We start from the raw sequence: 18,952 nt of genomic DNA, 5'->3' as shown, positions 1-18,952 counted from the left end.
GTTAAATTTAACAACTTATAGGATTTTTGACTAAATAATAACGATTAATTGTTCCAAATGAACTTGGCGGAAGAAAAAGCTGCAACAGACCAGTGGTGTTATGTGAAGCACACTACGACAGCGACGATTCCTACAATCGCACAAACTTTTTTTCATGTATATAATCATCCCCCATGGAATTCAAAGTATGAGCCAAGCATAAACGGCAAAGCAATGAAAAGCGTGTACCTCAGTAATGATTAGCAGGATGTGCCAATTGTCAAAATTTATTTGCAGTAAAATTTAAGTATAAAAATTACCTTTAGGACAAACAGTGTCATTGAAAGAAATGAGTGGACCAGGAGAAGCATCACAATAATACCCCGCTGGACAAATCTTGCAATCTTCTTGCTGTGTTAAATCTTGATATGTTCCATTACCACATGGCAGCTGATCTTCAGAACCAGCTTTACAGAAGTATCCTATGAATGTAGAATGAATAAAATTCTTAAATGCCCAAAAGCACAAAAATCTGTAAGATGAGTATAACTTGTGAAAAGAAATATAACATTTATTCTAAAAGTCACAAGCCACAGTTGCACTGTGGTGTGTGTAGTTGATTAGACAATAGGTTGGAAGAAAAATGGCTGATGTCCCTGTGAAAATGTACAGATATACAAATATACAGTGTAATATTCAACTTTTTACATTCTCATAATTATCAATACACAGGATAGAGATAAATTGTAACACTGAAATAGGAAGTCATGATTTCTTACAAAAGATTGAAAATAATAATAGGGTATGTTTAAAAACTATATAATAAATAAATAAAAAAATAAAAAAAAAATTGCTCACTTTATACAGAAACTTGATATTAGAATATTAATTCACCTTGATCACAAATAAATGCTGTTGGTGTTTTCGAAATTTGCCCATAAGGACAGTAGTATCCAGCAGAACAATCTCCAGATACATCAGGTAATCCATATGCATCACAATATTTTCCAGGTTTACATTGTTTACAATCACTGATATTTTGACTTCTTGAGGTATCGACGTACGTACCAGGAGGACAATCTTCTCCTACGCTTGATCCTTCGATACAATACTTTCCTGGTGGGCATTCACCACCTTTGGACAAAAAAAAACTGGTAATAAAATGAATCAATGCAATACCAGTTACCAGCCCATGTCGAAAAAGAGAATAGTTAACCAGTTATTTGTTTCAGATGCATGGACTGGATGGGGGAGGAGGCCGTAAACGACCAATCACCCTATAATGGCGAGCGGTCCATCAATCCTCTTGCACATAAGTTATTCTATGCAGGATTCAAAACTGCAAACCTGTGCAGGGTAATCAGAGGTAGGATGGCAAGTGTATTTATTCCTAATGCTTAGCATGATTCACCAACTGCCAAGCCACCAGTGGTAGCAGACATATCCATGCTTATTTATGATTAGGTCATGTAATTCACTTCCTCTCCTTCAAGATAAATATGAAAATCTTATCTGCAAACTCTTAGCGCATCAATGATTACTAGCCACACTCTTTCCATTTTTAGTTAAATACTATGCTTTAAGCAAAGTTGTGTTGAAACGGAAATGCTTATCATTAATTCATAATATGAATTGTGTGAGAGAGTAAAAAGAAATTGAAAATTAGAAAAAAAAACTCTAATCATGTCCAGTTACAGCTGCATCTAAGAATACAGTTCCAATGTTATTCATTTTGTTCAAAGCACCCCACATTAAGGACTAGTCTGTAACCCAACATAAACAATTTTACCTGTACTATCAGATCCAGTAGGTTCAGCAGATGAGCTTCCATTAGCACAGAAAAAACCAGCAGAACATAAGGCCTGAGGAGATTCTAATTCAGCTCGACCACAATACCATCCCGGGTCGCAAGCAATTGGTTCTGCTATGCCTGGTGGACAGTACTGACCAGCGACACAACGACCACCTCCAGCAGTACTATTGGTAGGTTTTGATGTTGTAGCAGAACCTTGACAATAATATCCACCTGTACAGTTTCCAGTGGGCTTGATAGATGCAGGTTCGCAGTATTGACCTGGGAAATGTAAATTTCAATATAACTATTTGTGTGTACCTAACTTAAATTGGGTGAAACGTGGAGATTTTTTTATCATTTTTTCCTATAAATTGTAACATCACGCCCTCCCCCATTTTCCTTCCCCCAAATAGTGTGACTTATTAATTATAACATTATACTTACACGAGTGAGGCCCCGCAAAAAAACAAACAGAAAACAAAATTTCTCAATGATACTATTATGAGAATAGTCAAAAATTCTCTTACACTCGAGATTCTGTTTGTGTATGATAGTACCCAAATGTTTTAGTAATCCATGGCGCTTTGCACTTAAGCTGGGGTCTCTCTGGAATATGTTCCAAATGGCCTAGATTCTGTTTTTTGAGGGTCAACATGTCCTACTTCTTAATTTAAATTTTGTTAGAGCGGTCTGATGATAAAAATCAAATGATTAACATTGTATCATGCGCCAAATTTGAAAATTGAAGTTTTTTTCAAATAACTTTTTCGATCAACTTTTTATGCAAATCCGCCATTGTAAACCCATTTTAACAACTGAGCAAGCGATTAAATTTCACGAGGTAAATCAAAATTTACCTGCTGGGCAAGGCAAGCAATCATTCAGACTTTTTCCTTCTTCATTTTCATTGTATGAACCAGCCGGACATTTATAAAAATACATTGATATTGTTCCATTCAAACAATAATGACCAGCGGGACATGGTTGCGGAAAACTTGTATTTAATAAACAATAAGATCCCTGTAAAATAGAAAGGGCTAAATTACCGATTTAGCTTTTTAGGATTTGAATCTCCATGGTAGACAACGATTACGAAGTATTCTTTCATTTGCTAGATAACGTTGACTACATATAAAAATAGTGAAAATTGATACATGCCCAAGTAACAAAAGGTAGAATTCAAAATAATCTATTCTAGTTATCGAGAATAAATCTACGCATCTGAAACAAATAACTGATTGATTATCCCCGAACCCGCGGGAACTGGTAACCAGACAAGAGGCTGTGCCATATGATTGAGCCATCTGTCAGCGTTCTTCTTGCCTGGGAAAAATATGAAAATCCTAACCCGATCTCCTGATCCTATCTTACCGATTTGTATCAGTCTATTACCATCCTCGAAATTTCGGAAAAATTATCTTATATTAAAACCTTCTATTAATTGCTAGAAGTAAATGAAACTCATAATACAACATCAAGCTTTGAAAATACAACAACGCACTAACCTCTGGACAAATTTTGCAGACAGACTGGCCTTCACTATCAGTATAAGATCCTGCAGGACAAAGTTTTGGAATTTCACTTTGTTCAGGGCAAAAGCTTCCTTTAGGACAGATATCACCCCATCCCGAAGTAGGATCAGGGTTCGGTACTTGTGATCCACCAGTACAGTAGTATCCAGGTAAACATGGGTTTGTTTTAGTGGTTTGTCCAGTTCCAGTGCAATAATATCTGATAATAATATACCGGTGCATGAATAGGTTAAATAGAGCTTCATAAAATTTCTTTTATTTATGTTTTAGGAATTACAAATTTGCATTTTGACTTTTGTAAATACATGGTTACCCACAAAAAATAGAACCGATATCACAAGTTTTATGGTTTTGTTTCTTATAAAATACTAAAATCATTGTCTGATGGATTTCTCAAATTGGTCCCTTAGCTCCTCAGAAGTCTGCTGAGGGCCACTAGCAAAGACATTCACTGGGTACCATTCGGTATGACTATATTAATTGAAACTTGTTTAAATTTGTTTAATTCTATAACCTGTAATGCATTTATTCTTATACTTTCGTTCGCTGGCTTTTTATTATTAAACATGATGAATAAAATAACTGATGGAAATGTGCTGAATACAAAACTGTTTTTTTTTATTAAAGAGCAGTGCGCCACTAGACATCACTGAAGAGAGACCACAGATCATGGAAAATTTGAGAACCACTGGTCTGATGTAACCGATAGAAAAATACAAATCCATTTTTCTCAATTTGTAAACAAGCTACATACCCAGCAGTACAAGTAGTACAGTCTCCTTCTGCTTCAAGTCTCCCAGAATTTGAAAATGTTCCGTTAGGACAATTATATGGTGCTTCAGATCCAGTAGGACAATATTGTCCAGGGGGACATGGTCCACAAGTGTATCCGCTAAATATCCCGCCAGCTGTACAATCACCAGTTGGTGTAATGATACCTGCAGCTCCATCAGAGTAGTATCCAGCACGTATTTGACCTGTTGGGAACATTCAAAACAATATTGAAAATTTGGGATAAATAGAAATAAAACAAAAACAAAAAGTGATTGTTGAAGCCCAAATTGGCATACTTCTAATCAAATCTAGAAGTCTATTGACTGGAAAAGTTCAGAATGATGCAATAATACTGGTGATGTTATGTGATTGCAAGGCATGCAAGTGACTCGTGGTAGGAAGGTTTATGCTTATAAGTTATGTTTGAAAGAACAAGGACAATTTGTCCGGTCTCAAATTCATTAGTTTATTATTCTATAGTTCAGCTCTTAGTTACTACTTTTGATGTCATATATATATTCTGAGTTGTATATCTTATAGAAAAACCATGGCCAATTTCACTGAAAATCGCACACAGCATAAGATTTCACAGTGAAAATAGGAGAATACCTCCAAAAAGCAATTTCAGACATCTGAAATATCTAAATTCAGTTCAAACTAAAAATTCAAATGTGTAGAATCTACAGAACCAGATTATTGAGTACATAAGCCACAAACCTTTAGGTGCAGTCAATCCTTCTCCATCACAAAAATAACCTGCCTCACACGGTGTACAATCAGTGATTGCATTCAGTCCAGTTTTATTGCTGTATGTTCCAATAGGGCACAATGGTGGGTCAGTTTCCAGCTCACGTTTGTCAGGATCAGGATCAGTTCCAGAACTACCAAGACAGTAGCTGCCTGCAGCACATAAAACTGGGTCTTGTCCGATTTTACAGAAGTACCCTGGATCACAATTCCAACACTGTGAATATAAATAACACGAAATTGATAATTGATTGGGAAATGTCTTCTTCATATCAAATTGTAGGTGTGGTGACATAGCGGTAAAAGCACTAACACTTATTGTGAGGGGAGAATCTCAAATGGCAATGGAATAATATGATATTATAAAAGAAAAGGGTGAAGTCGGTTTTATATTATACCTCAATCATTCCAGTTTGATTCGAGTACATTCCAGTAGGACAAGGTGTTTCCTTGTCACAACCTCCAGGACAATTGCAATAATTCCTTTCTGGGCATCGATCTCCTCCTTCAGTAGCCTCATCCTAAAATATAAAATTATACTCAATAAGAAATCAATTTTCATAAACATGTCATTACAAATTAATGATAGTCCATTGAATATTTCTTATACAGGATTACCATGAGAGGTAAATAACCTAATTTTGCAACTACTTTTTCTCAAATGGGTCACACAGCATTTGTTGTTATCTGTAATTACTAATATCCACTAAGAGCAATAAGGAAACAGAATTAAAGAGGATATTCATTACTCGAAAAAATGTTAAGACTGTTTAAAAACTTTGGTTTCTGGTTATTTTAAACTGTCGCACTGAATAAAATTTTGCCCTGTAAATATTTTTACTTTGCTATTACTAAACATTATGTCCTGTGAATTGTACAAAATAAGAAACTTTATTTTGGAGAAAAAAAAACGTCTTCTGCCTCACCTTAGGCTGTGGAGAGCTCGCACCACCAGAACAGTAATATCCAGGATCACAGTCTCCAGTTATTGCAATTAAACCACTACCGTTACAATACTTTCCAAGTGAGCATGGCCTGTGGTATAAAATAATACTATGTTAGTACGTAATAGTGAATTTTTATCTATAATGTTTTGAATGAATAACAAAATTGACAGGTGTGCATCGTGGTTTGCAGGGTTAAATCTTGTGAGGATAACTATGTGTAAAGGCTCATAGACACCTCAGAGTCAGAGTGGATGCATTTGGTGTCTTAATGGTGAAAATATTAGACTTAAATCGGGTTTAAATCCTATGCCCACCATCTTACTCAGAGTACAATAAATTGGGTAGACAATGCAAAACAGAAAATATTACAATCCTTTTAAAATAGAGTAGCTCCTTACTTATCAGTAACTGCTTATGCAGATCCTTGTTTAGAGCGAAAGGGTATAAATATGTTGTGTACAAAAAATTATATAACCGCCGGCCAAATAACGTCCTGTAATGGTAACTAGACAATAGTACTTACTTGCCATATGATTAATAAGCCCCCTAAATGGGGAATAAAATTTACAACTAAACATATTTAACGAACTTACACACAGTCTTCTTCCTTAGCTGCACCAACAACAGGATTGTAAGTTCCTGGCGGACAATCCTTCATTGAAGTTGCACCTTCAGTGCAGTATTTTCCAGCATGACATCTTTCACCAATAGATACATCTACAGCACTACCTATAAAAAGAAAATCAAGTCTAATGTAAATTAACTGAACCAAGAACTATTATTAAACATCACGCTTTAGTTTTTTGTAAAAACATTTTTTACATGGCGCTCTTTCAACATTTTGGGCATTGGCTTTTACTAATAGCCAACGATATGCGGAGAAAAATTATTTTTTAGAAGCATCGTAAGCTTTTCATTTCGGCATCATGGGAATTCAGCTAGATTGGGCCAAAGGATTGTGTTCAAAAAACAATGACAAACTAAAATACTTCATAAAATGCTATTTATTACTGAACAATGATGATACTAGAAGAACCTATATCCGTCAGGTCAAGATTTGTTCGAGTTGTTTAAAGTCTTGTGGGACCAAATGCAAAACAGTTAGCGCAGGACCAAGCCTGGGTAAGGATAAGGATAAGAAAATTAAGACTTTATGAAAGAGAATGAATTTATCCTTTTATTTTACTACAATTTAAATATGCACACAATCACAATTAGAGTATCTTTATTTTAAAAGTCTAGAATTGGAAGCCCATGTATGAGTATGGCGTCTTCTTAAATCAAATAAAACTTATTTAGTGACTTATGAATTAGAAACCCACAAGAAAAAGTCATACATTTACCTGAAATAAATCATTTGGTAATTAGTCATTCAAAACAGCAATACAAATTTATCTGAGTTCATAGGTTATTGGGTCATTCCGAGCAACAAAATAGAAATAAGCTATTACTATTATTAATCAAATATAATATCTACCTGATGCAGCATCCTGTGAAGGTTCTCGTAGAAAAGATCCATTATAACAAATATAACCTGCCGAGCAAAAACCTGTAGGTTCGGTAGCACCAAGTCGATTACAGTAATAACTGATCGGACAAGGAAGGCATTCTTCTTTAGTAGCAGCATCAGTGCTTTAATAAAAAACGTTTTTAGGTATATTACACAGTTCATTCTAATAATTATTCAAGATTTTCCCATCAGGTAAAGATAGTAAAATGAAATATAGAGTGGTAGAAATAGTGTTGTATTTTGTCGTAAAGTCGTCTATGTTGGTGCAATGTGAGCATTGAACACAGCTATGATGGCATCGCAGGTTAAAAAAATCTCGGGTTCAATTCCCATGCCACCTCCTCACCCAGAGTGTAATAAATTTGGCAATTCTGGCCCTTCCAAATTACAGACTACAGTAGCTCCTTATCTTGCATTGTCTGATTTTCATCGGGCCTCATGACTTTGATAGAAATAGCAAAAATAAATCAAATCTTCTAACAAGAATGAGGGTGCTATAAATTATACTATATGTTCTATTATAGTATTACTGTGAAATATAGAAATATATAGTAATGAATTTTCGCTCACCTATTCTGAAACGTTCCAAGTTCGCAAAGAATTCCATCAGCTTGATATGTCCCAAGATAATCAGTAGAATTCACATCATATGTAAAATTACTGTCCAGTGTTGCAGGAGACGGGCAATAACTTCCTAAAAACAAGAGATTGAATAAAGCATTAAATTTAGGTGGAAATTTGTTAATAAAATTGAAATAGTAAGTTTCAAAAATATCTATTTTTAATAGTAAATATATTTGTACAATTAAAAATCACATTCCTATTTATAAGAAAATTTGCTCAAAGTCAGGTCACGTGCACTCACTCAGAAATATAGGAGATTGATTTCTGAGTGAGACAGAGGAGATTTTAATCCAAGCAATATGATATATGCCTCACGGTGGGGTAAAAATTTTTATTGCCAAATTCACAGCAAGGCAGGTCATATTTATCTCCTAAGGATAATTTTACCATCTGTTGCAAACCCCTTGTTTAGAAATATCATAATAGTTGACCACGCTTACTGGAGAAACCAAAAAATTTCAAAACATTATATGTATGTAATAAGTAAAAGGAGTTAGACAAACTGATATTGTTTTTACTGTTACAAATACATGAAAATTACAAAATAAAGAATTTACCTTTAGGACAGGATAAGGTTTGATACATTCCAACACTAGGACATGTACGTCCAGGTGGACACGGTAAACATTTAGCACTCGTAGCTGCTGGTTGATACGTTCCTATAGGGCAATCTGTTTCTTGTACAGAACCATATCCACAGTATGTACCTGAAACAATAAATTTAAAAAAAAACTTGTTATTTGTGGACTCTACAAATCTTTCTGTGATTAAAAACAAAACTATGGGTGAAAAATACTGAAGCGTGTAGGGAATCTCTCAATTCAACAAAATTGTACTTTTCGTGAATATGAAAAAAAATCATTAAAGTGTCCATGGTTAGCCTTGCAGGAATAAATAATTTATGGGCAAGCAATAGATATAATTGGATAAATCAGAATCAAAAAATTCAATATTCTGAAATGTGAGATGTGCGCACACAAATTACCACATTTATAATAGACAAAATATACTATAATTTCTGTATTATTACAAAGTGGTTATAAATTCATATTTCAATAATATGCAATGATATAGAATATTTCCCCCATATTGGGCAAATATGAGCAGAGCTGATTGGTTGGCGTTTGTCATATTTCATTTCAACAAAGCCAGAGTTGTATTTTTGAACCGAAATAAATAATCAAATTCAAAATTTTAAATGCCCTGGCATTCAGATTTTATAATAGTGATAAGAAAAATCAAAATTTTTTACAAAAACTTCAAAAAATAATTTAACTAAATTAGCATTCCTAATTCCTAATTTTTGGGAGTCCAACTGTGTATTGTCAGGATAGATATACATGGTGAGAAAAATGGCTTGAATAGTCATATGATGTGAGATTCATACAATAGGCACAACTGCGAACAAATGATTTATGGGTGACTAATACATTTTTTTTATCAACAGTTATCTTTATATAAAACTATTGTATAGCATTGGCAGTAAATACATTTTGATTCCTCACAACATACCATTAGAACATGAAATATTATTTGGTGTCGATGATCCAGCCAAACAATAATAACCAGGGCTACATGGACCATCTGGTTCTGGACTTGATGCAGCAGAGCAATAAAATCCAGGATCACATTGCTTGCAATCTTTTGCTGTTGTTTGTTTAGATGAATTACTGTATGTACCAGGAGGACAAGCTTCTTGTTCAAATGATCCTGTAAAATGGAAAAAGGAGTGTTTAGTTGAGGTTGAGCATAGTAAAAAATACAAAATGACCAATCGTTTTTCATTTTTTTTCATATGAAGTTCAGGGCATTTACTGATACGCAAGGAGATTCAGCATTGCTTAGCCAATTGAAAAAAACCTGGGTGAGGTAGTTGCCATGAGATTCAATATTTTAACCTATAATTTCATCATAGATAGGTCGATCCGATGCACAAGCATCACCACTTAAATTTGACTATATCTTTGAATAAACAGCTACTACCTTGAAATGATAGAAAGCATTGCCTAGAGATTTTGCTACACCATGTGTGGCACCATAGCATAGGTAGACCACTGTGCTAAACAAAAGGCTACAACTTAGAAACTCCAGCATTTCTACAATACAGCTTATTTTGGCTATGTAGTACGGTACTTAAGGGCCGCAAGCAATGGCCTTCACTAGGTACCATTTGGATGACAACATTAATTTAAGCCACCCAGGGGGTCACGATGCAGTTCTTTGGGGCCCCACGCATTGGGCTTCACTCAATACCATTTGGATGACCACATTAATTTAACCCACCCAGGGGGTCACAGTAAGATTTTTTGGGGCCACAAGCAATGGCCTTCACTCGGTATCATTTGGATGACAACATTAATGTAACCCACCCAGGGGGTCATGTGCAGTTCTCTGGGGACACAAGCGATGGCCTTCACTAGGTACCATTTGGATGAATACAATATTTTCAATTATATTTTATGTGATAATTTAATGCTTTGATATAATTCATTTATTTTCTATATTATCAAGTGTTGAGTATTTGAAAGTGGGATATTTTGAACTAATAATTGGAGAATGAATTTCCATTCCATACCTTGCGGGCAATAACCACCACGTGGGCACGCTTCACCAGTGGTACCATCAACAGGATTAGAAGTATTAGCTCCGCCATAACATAAATATCCTGCATCGCATTGTCCTCTGGGTACAATCATTCCTTCCCCATCACAATAATATCCTGGATCACATTGTGTACATAGATCCATGGAAACGAGACCTACAAATAATCGAAAAGATATTGAAATGCATTTAAAAATCTGTTTTTGTTACCTATAACTACAATAAAAAATAATTTGCTTCAACACTGCTCTTAAAATAAGCTTCAATTTAGATTGAAGTCCACAAATGTTGGAGGGATACATGTGTTAGGTCTAGAAACACACACATTATAATACAGCGAATTAAACTTCACTAGAGCAGGGCTTCCCAAACTTGCGACCTCTTCCAGTATATTGAAATATTCCGTGACCCCTGTTAAGTCGGTATTATTGAGCATGCATGTCGCTTCTAAATATTTTCTCAAGAACCTCATTTATGTGGAGGGGGTTAATAAACTGACATTCAAGATCACATAATGTTATTCTGTGTAGTTTCAACAACAAATTAAATGATCATTGCTTGAAGGGCTATCATATTTACTTCTTAGTGAGTGCAGTTTACAATGAGAAATTGTCCACAAAATATCAATATAATAAGTTATCATCCCCTATCTTGATGAATATGAAATTGAAAACCTTAGATCATAAAGAAGATTTTTGTCATTGTATTAAAAAGTTGTAACTTTTTGTCCCAACTCTAAATTTCCAATATAATTGAGCTAAGATTTTTTGAGATAACTGACAACATACAGGGTGTTCATAAAGTCCTGTATTAAATTGAGTAAAAAAATGTCAATGTACTTTGCACTACTGATGTTAGTGATATAAAGCTGTATTGAATGAAGTAAAAAAAACTATAATAAACACTGATTATATTAAAATAAGCATGATTAAGATATATTGAGAACTGCCCCCATAATAAAATTTTATTTGTAACATGACTTTATGAACACCCTGAAGCTTTACACAAAAGTTCATACCAGCATCATCTCCATATGTTCCTTTTGGACAAGGTATAGGTACGGTCAATCCTGGAATGCAATATGAACCTTGTGGACATTCCACTGGGTTAACCGAAGCTATTGGACAGTAGAATCCTTCAGGGCATGAAAAACAATCATCTACAGTTTTTCCTTGTGTTAAATTTCGAAAGGTTCCTCCAGGACATGGTAGCTGTGATAAACATGTTCATTTCATTTACAATAAGTATAGGACAGGATTTACAAATTTATTCAGGGGAAGAGCAAAGCCTACTAGACAATATAATCATAGGAAAAATCACGGCCCTTTGTCTGATTGTCAGTCCATGTCAAGTATGGGAAAAATTAACCAAATATTTGTTTAAGATGCTTGATGACGGAAGAAGCCGTAATCGACCATTCAAATTATTTAGGCAGGAATATGCATTGATACACGACATCTATAAGATGTGATTGTTAATGTTAATATCTTTGATATCAATCAAAACAAATGAAAAAACATGTATTCTTCAGAAATTTTTGTAACTAAAAGTAAATCATGGATTTTCATACCTGATTTGGGCCATATGATCCAATATATGGAAGAGCTGTCTTAGTGTCCGGATATACATTAGGAATACCAGTCGGACAATAATAACCTGGACTACAATCACCTGTGGATTCCCAAGATGCTTCAAGGCAAAAGAATCTTAAAAAAGAAAGTTAAAATAAGTTTGGGTAATTGTTTCATTAGGCAAATTTAACGGTGGAAAAAATACGAAACAAGTAATCAGTTATATCTACGAAGAGCCCAGAAGAAAACAAAAATGCAACAAAAATGAGAATAGACAACAGAAAACTCAAATATGAGGTAAAAGAAAGTAAAGCGCCTAACAAGAAGTAAAAAGTCAATTCAAGCGAACAAATACATATTGACCATATAATGATAATAATAAATATTGATAAGTTATATAAGTTATTGCAGGTCAGATATTGTAGGAACTTAAATCCGCGTCCACCACCCTACTACTGGCAATACGAAAAATTAGTGAGATTGGTGGTTATAGTATAATTGTAGGTATTTTGATAAGTCATTCAATCTACAAAAAATAAAAATAAAAAATCTGAAATGTCACAGAAATGATCAATTTCTTTCTGTTACTGATGCACTTAAAAAGAAGTAAACAAATTGGAATTTAAAATGTGTGTGACTATAAAACATGTTCCCAATAGCCTGTGAGCAATATGTCAATTATATCCTTATCACTGGTTCAATATTGAAGGAGTTTGTGACCATGACCACTTACTGTCAGTTGAAACTCATTTTCACGGTCATTTTAACTCAGTATCATGAACAGAAAATCTAAGAAGCTGCTTGAGTAAAGAATTACCGGTATTCAGATCTAAAACCTTGACAATAACGAACAATTATATTATCCTGTAATTTAAAAGATATTTGTAACATATTTTCATATAAGATACAATGATTAAGTGAACAAAATTACCCTGCATCACATGCACGACAGTCTGTGATACTTCCTTTTTGAACATCAGGATTGTAGGTTCCAGTCGGACATGGAATCTCTTCTGGTGTAGCTTCAGGACAGTAATAAGCTTTTGTGCAATCAGTTCTTTCACTTTCCGCTTTCAAACCAGCTTTGCAATAATATCCAGGAGCACATTTTTTATCATTAATCATGTCGGAATATGATGTTGTATCGTTGTCACAGTAGTATCTGAAAAATGACGATGAAAAATCTTTTCGTCAATCAGAGATTCCAAACTGATTTTTTATTCTAATTTTCTAAGGTTCTAAACACTCATTGAGAAGGTGAATTCGAAACAATTAAAAACTAGAATTCATTCTGAAATTGCCAATAAGACGTAATTTCCATTTGTTTTTCTTAATCAAATGATGATTTGGGAATAAAAATGGAGATAAGGGAAAGTACATGAAATATGTAGATAGATTCACATATCCAAAATATTGTTAGGTTCATTATATCTATACTCCTTCAGTCTGCTAACAGTATAAGAAGTCGTAGTTTCCCATATGATTGGGATGTTTTATTATTTCGTTTTTTATTTATACAGAATTATAAAATTACTCATTTTTTATATTCAACATTTGTTTGAATAAAATATTTCATTTGGATATTGAAATAATATATTATATATATATTGAGTAGTACTCTGCGACTTGGCGGTTGGCTTGTCATGCGAATGTTGGAAATACACTTTTCATCGCACCTCTGATTATCCTGAGTGGTTGGCAAGTTCAAGTCCCATGGGGGATAAGTATGAGAGTGAGGATTGCTGGACTCCTAATCACCACAGAGGGTAAAGTAACCACTAGTCAGTTATAGTTATAACAGGGACTGGCAATTAAACCTTATTAGCTTTCCTCCCCCCGTAATGAAAAAAAAATTATATCCAACTGAAGAGTCATTCCTAAACTGTTGATGTATAGCAAAACAGCTGACATTGATATGAACCAATTTGTTAAATTGAAAATCATTGGTTCGTCATAAAAACAGAATTTGTGACTTTCTATTTCAAATCAAAAAGTCAGATGGAAAATTACCCAGCTAAGCAAGTTTCACATTCAGAATTTCCAGGTTTCGAATAAAGTCCTTTTCCACACCCTGTAGTATCAACAACACCATTCAAACATAAAGATCCACCAGGACAAGTCAAACAATCACTCTCTCTACCAGCTGGAGTCCCAACAACATTCCCGCTTGTATCTGCCCCATATGGCATGTATGTTCCAAGGGGACATTCCACCGGATCTACAGTGCCTTTCTCACAATAGTGCCCTGGATAATATGAAAAGTATTTTTGGTAAGAATTTTTCAAGAGGATAAAATCATCTTAAAATTTGCATTGCAGGTTATTTTACTATTCTACCTATATAGGAAAATAAAGACTTTAGAAAAAAGATATTGATATATGTGATTGATGCAATGCTTAAACTATGAAAATGTATATACATGTATTTTTATATTTCAAGTATCTTTTTGTGTATTCAGCAGTTGCTATATTAGGTTAGAGAAAAATGAGAAGGCATCAATTAATCTAATGAGAAAAAATGCTAGGCTTTCTTCCTTGACTTTATTTCCTAATTATAATTACTTGAAAGATGAGGAGTTTTTAAATGTTAAATATGTTTGTATGTGTATGTATAAACTCTTTAGAGTTACAGAGTAAAATCTAGACGAGCACATTGCCAACATCCTAGGACAAAATATTCTTTCTCTTTGAAGAATAAAATAAACTCAATCATACATTACCTTGTGTACAATTCATGCAATCAGTGACTGCAGATTTTCCATAGGCTTCATTATAAGTTGTGTTTGGACATGGATGCTGATCAGGAGCTGCAGTACCAAGAGTGCAGTAATACCCAGGCGGACATGCACCGGTAACATCAGATTCCCCACCTGTAGAAAAAGTCATTTTCAATAAATTGCCAATATCAACACACTATTATGCAGATAAAGATAGAAAGTAGTTAAAATACAGACCAAGTCAAACCAAACATATTTACTACATTATATTAATATTTAGCATGATCAAATACAAAGACTTGAACTTTTTTTTAAACATATTTCAGATTACTGAAACTTTAGGATACAATCATATGCAAACAAAAGTTAAATAATCTCAGTTTCATTTTCATTTCATTCATTTTCATAGTTTTCATTTCATGTATTTAAGAAAATATGAGTTCTGGTTTATGGGTTATCCTGATTATAATCACTGAATAAATTATGACAATGTCATTCTTTGTACATGGTGTTTAAATGAAGACAAGAAAATTTGTTATGAAAATATAGATGCCAATATGATACTATAGATAAGTCATTGCTTAATTAGGAATGCAAATGATATATATAACTATACCCATATTCATATAAATAGTTTAGTATTGTATAATTATGATCTGCAACTATGAAATCCAAACTTTTTACACAAACTCAAAAAGCATGAAGTTTAGTGGGCGTTTTTACAGTCTATTCTAAAAAGTCTAAATTTCTGTTGAGCAAGAGATGGACCCAAATTCTTTAATTCTTTGGACATCATCAATGAGGTAAGAGTTAATGGCAGATAGACTAAATCCCTGTACTATGAATCTCCAATAAACTTTGTAGGAACGTACCCAAGCAATAAAATCCAGGTTTACATTGATCACAATCCTCAAGTTTTTCATTATTTGATTTGTTAGAATAAGTACCAGGTGGACATGCATATCTTACTGGTGTTGGTGTGAACATAGGACAGTAATATCCTGACCAACAATCCCGAGGCACAGCTGAAATATAAAACGAAAAATTATTAATAAAGATATATATTTTATTTAAGATGATGCGTTTTAACACATTGCGCTTCGACAAGGTCCTATACAAGATTTCTAATGATATGTAAAGAATTACATTTGTTTTCATTATAAGTTTCATCGCTCCAGAAGTGTGTACCAATATGGAGGTAACTAATTTTGTTCGCCTACTTTACATCAAGTTGTGTAAAGGGACTGAAACCTGTGGATAGGGGGTATATTCACTTGGCTAACACAGACAGTCCCCGAACTCGTAATAGAACTAAAATAAGGAAAATCGAATTAAAATTATGGCCTAACTTTAACCTGGTACACACACTACGGGAGTACCTAAGTTTCAACTCCCAAACATGCAGCAAACAACCAAGCAGCCTACATGATAATTCATTTACTTGCCTGGATGCTTCAGAGAATAATTACGTCAAAAAACTATGTTACTAGTAAATGCATACTTTACAACATTAATACCAAACTGTGCATCAAGACATATTAATCTACAGAGCATCACAAATAACCAATAATTCTTAAAAAATGACTCATTGCGAGCTTTAGAAATGTCTTGTATGGATCGAGTCAGTTAAATGAACATTAAGATAGAAAAAGCTATACTGGACATTCAACACGTGGACACAAACAAGATCACATATCCAACTCATGTGCATAATATAACTATTTTTTTGTCCAAAATAGGAGTGAATAAAGTTAAATTTTCCATCAAACGCCCCATGATTTGTATTAGAAAAAGTTTATGCAGCATGAGTTCAAAAAGTTTGGAAACCTGGAAATAATAATTAATCATGATGGCATAGAAGGTTACTATCTTGGGCTCAATCTATATTACCCACCACCTCATCCGAGGTTTAGGCAATATCAAATCTGAAAAAAAAAACGGTCCTTCCAAACTATAATAGATCTTTCTCTAGCAGTGGCTGCTTGCGAAGAGCCTTGTTCAGAGCAGAAGTTGTATGAATATGCACATAAAAAAATTACTAATAACTTATCTCTGAGGTGAGCAGTTGACCTTTGTATTTATTCCCAAGACATTAAGCATTCTTATTAAATTTTTTACATAATAAAAAAACGTACAGGTATTAATGGTGCAGTAAAATCCAGCAGGACAAGGACTACAATCTTCAGTTCTTGTCAGGTTAGTTTCCGCAGTATATGTTCCAGGTTGACATGGATAAGTATCTGGTGATACAGTTCCAGCAGGACAATAATGACCCTTGATAATGAGAAAAAATATTTACTGTAGAGATAGTATACAGAGATAGAAGTTCAAAATGAATAATTGAAACGAATAAAAGGAATATTCATTCCATCACAAATTCAGATATTTCTGAAAGTTGGGCGCAGTGGCATAATGGTCGTAGCGATAGACTTAACTATAACGGCATTGCAGAAAAAAATCCCAAATTAAAAGCACAGGGCTCCTTGTCCAGTTACAAGGCCATGTAAGGTATTGGTATTTGGTATAATTAACCAGGTGCATATAACACAACCAATTGTGTTGTATGCATGGACATTATGCGATAGAGGAAGCCGTAGCGATCAACATTATGTGAAACACGATGCAAAGGCGAAAACACCAGATACATTCACACATAAAATAAACCCAGCGAACCAGTGACACAGCCCTGGTTTTGATAAATTTGAATCACATTAATGCGACCCATTTTTACCGCTCGTTATAACCATTTTGGTTCAGGGGAGCCAGAGCTTCGAGAACAAAGATTCGCATGCGGCTCCAGAGTCGCAGGTTGCCGATCACTGTCCTATATAATTGGCTAATCCCTGAAGAACACTAGTTAAAGAAAATCTTACTTTACCACAACAAAAGTTACCTGAGCACAATCTCCATTTGGATTTTCAAGACCTGTGGCGTCACATGACCGTCCAGGATCACATAAAGTGCAGCTTAATTTATCAACTGAACCATTTTGTGGATTGTATGTGCCCTGAGGACAAGGTATTGCTGTAATTGATGGAGCAGTCTCACTTCCCCATGGACAGTAATGACCAACAGGGCAAATAGTACATTGTGTGGCATCTGAATAGAACAAATTCAATGTCAGTCAAGGCTTGATATAACGATTGAAAATACCTGAGAAAAATGTGCAAATATATGGCAGTGAAATTTAAAAAAAATTCTAGCCCAATGTAAATAAAATTTGAAAGGTTAAAAGGGTAAAATAATTCTACCAGATGTCATATGAGAATGTGCTAAATTATATCTAATTCTGAATCGAAAAAAAAAAAACATTTATTCATCATAGACAATTCTGTATTGTCACCAATAGTGCCTCAGAGCTCTTTTATTCTCATCAACTTTGTATTCTCATTCTGAGACAATGTACCTCAAAACAGCAAAAATCATACTTTCCAACCCATCAGAAGCACCATACGTCCCTGGTGGACATGGATTCCTATGTTGGGTAAATTGACCTTCAACGCAATAAAATCCTTCCGGACAAACAGCAGGAGTCGTAGTGGCACCTTCACAATAAAATCCAGCTGGGCATGGCTTGCAATCTGTTTCTGCAACACTTCCTTGTGTGTCATTGTATGTGCCACCTGATAAGGTATAAACGAGAAACATTTATTTTACTGGTTTTTTATATTTATAAATTGCAAATAGTGATTTGTGGACCCAATGACCTGGCAGTTAGAGGGTTGTAGAGGGGTGTGTTGGCAGGTTCGAATCCCATACATGAATAGCTATGTGCGAGAGGATTGCTAGACTCATCAACGGTGTAGGATGGTTAACATATTCACTGGTAGGTTACAGCTTCCTCCATCAACAAATCCATGTTTCTGAAAACAAATACCTGGCTAACTAATCCCATACCCGACATGGACTGGTAACCGGATGAGAGGCCATGGTTGGCATATGATTAACCTGTTTCATCGGCTTTCCTCTACCACAGGATAAATATGTAAAACTATCCTTTCATGATGACTACATTAATTTTAAGTAATTTGACTGTAGTTCAACTTTTGCTATGTAGTAGTTCAACTATCAATTATTTTACTTTCGTTCATTGGCTTTTTCTTATTTGAGGTGCCAAATAATATAACAAAAGCAAAACAGGGGGCAATAAGTTTAC

The 18,952-nt window shown here is 34.4% G+C and overlaps 1 protein-coding gene across 1 annotated transcript in view; it reads right to left on the bottom strand.

The window, feature by feature from the left end:
- LOC120335318 (uncharacterized) overlaps positions 1–18,952 on the bottom strand; it is a 98,921-nt gene that overhangs the window by 63,431 nt on the left and 16,538 nt on the right. Inside the window, exons 19-42 of the mRNA XM_039402809.2 lie at positions 18,225–18,419; positions 17,690–17,895; positions 16,932–17,070; positions 15,669–15,821; positions 14,800–14,949; positions 14,091–14,325; positions 13,012–13,242; positions 12,080–12,215; positions 11,528–11,720; positions 10,484–10,666; positions 9,421–9,618; positions 8,466–8,615; positions 7,855–7,978; positions 7,252–7,406; positions 6,368–6,503; positions 5,754–5,862; positions 5,226–5,348; positions 4,798–5,044; positions 4,061–4,283; positions 3,280–3,505; positions 2,632–2,794; positions 1,769–2,053; positions 874–1,113; positions 300–461 (exon numbers count right to left, since the gene is read on the bottom strand). Coding sequence (XP_039258743.2) covers positions 300–461; positions 874–1,113; positions 1,769–2,053; positions 2,632–2,794; positions 3,280–3,505; positions 4,061–4,283; positions 4,798–5,044; positions 5,226–5,348; positions 5,754–5,862; positions 6,368–6,503; positions 7,252–7,406; positions 7,855–7,978; positions 8,466–8,615; positions 9,421–9,618; positions 10,484–10,666; positions 11,528–11,720; positions 12,080–12,215; positions 13,012–13,242; positions 14,091–14,325; positions 14,800–14,949; positions 15,669–15,821; positions 16,932–17,070; positions 17,690–17,895; positions 18,225–18,419 — 4,362 coding nt within the window. The remainder of the gene's footprint in view (positions 1–299; positions 462–873; positions 1,114–1,768; positions 2,054–2,631; positions 2,795–3,279; positions 3,506–4,060; positions 4,284–4,797; positions 5,045–5,225; positions 5,349–5,753; positions 5,863–6,367; positions 6,504–7,251; positions 7,407–7,854; positions 7,979–8,465; positions 8,616–9,420; positions 9,619–10,483; positions 10,667–11,527; positions 11,721–12,079; positions 12,216–13,011; positions 13,243–14,090; positions 14,326–14,799; positions 14,950–15,668; positions 15,822–16,931; positions 17,071–17,689; positions 17,896–18,224; positions 18,420–18,952) is intronic.

This window comes from Styela clava, chromosome 2 (genome assembly GCF_964204865.1).
Source record: "Styela clava chromosome 2, kaStyClav1.hap1.2, whole genome shotgun sequence".
NCBI classification, from domain to species: Eukaryota; Metazoa; Chordata; class Ascidiacea; order Stolidobranchia; family Styelidae; genus Styela; species Styela clava.
The sequence above is the reverse complement of the archived record's forward strand: the minus strand, read 5'-3'. Positions and strand labels throughout refer to the sequence as shown.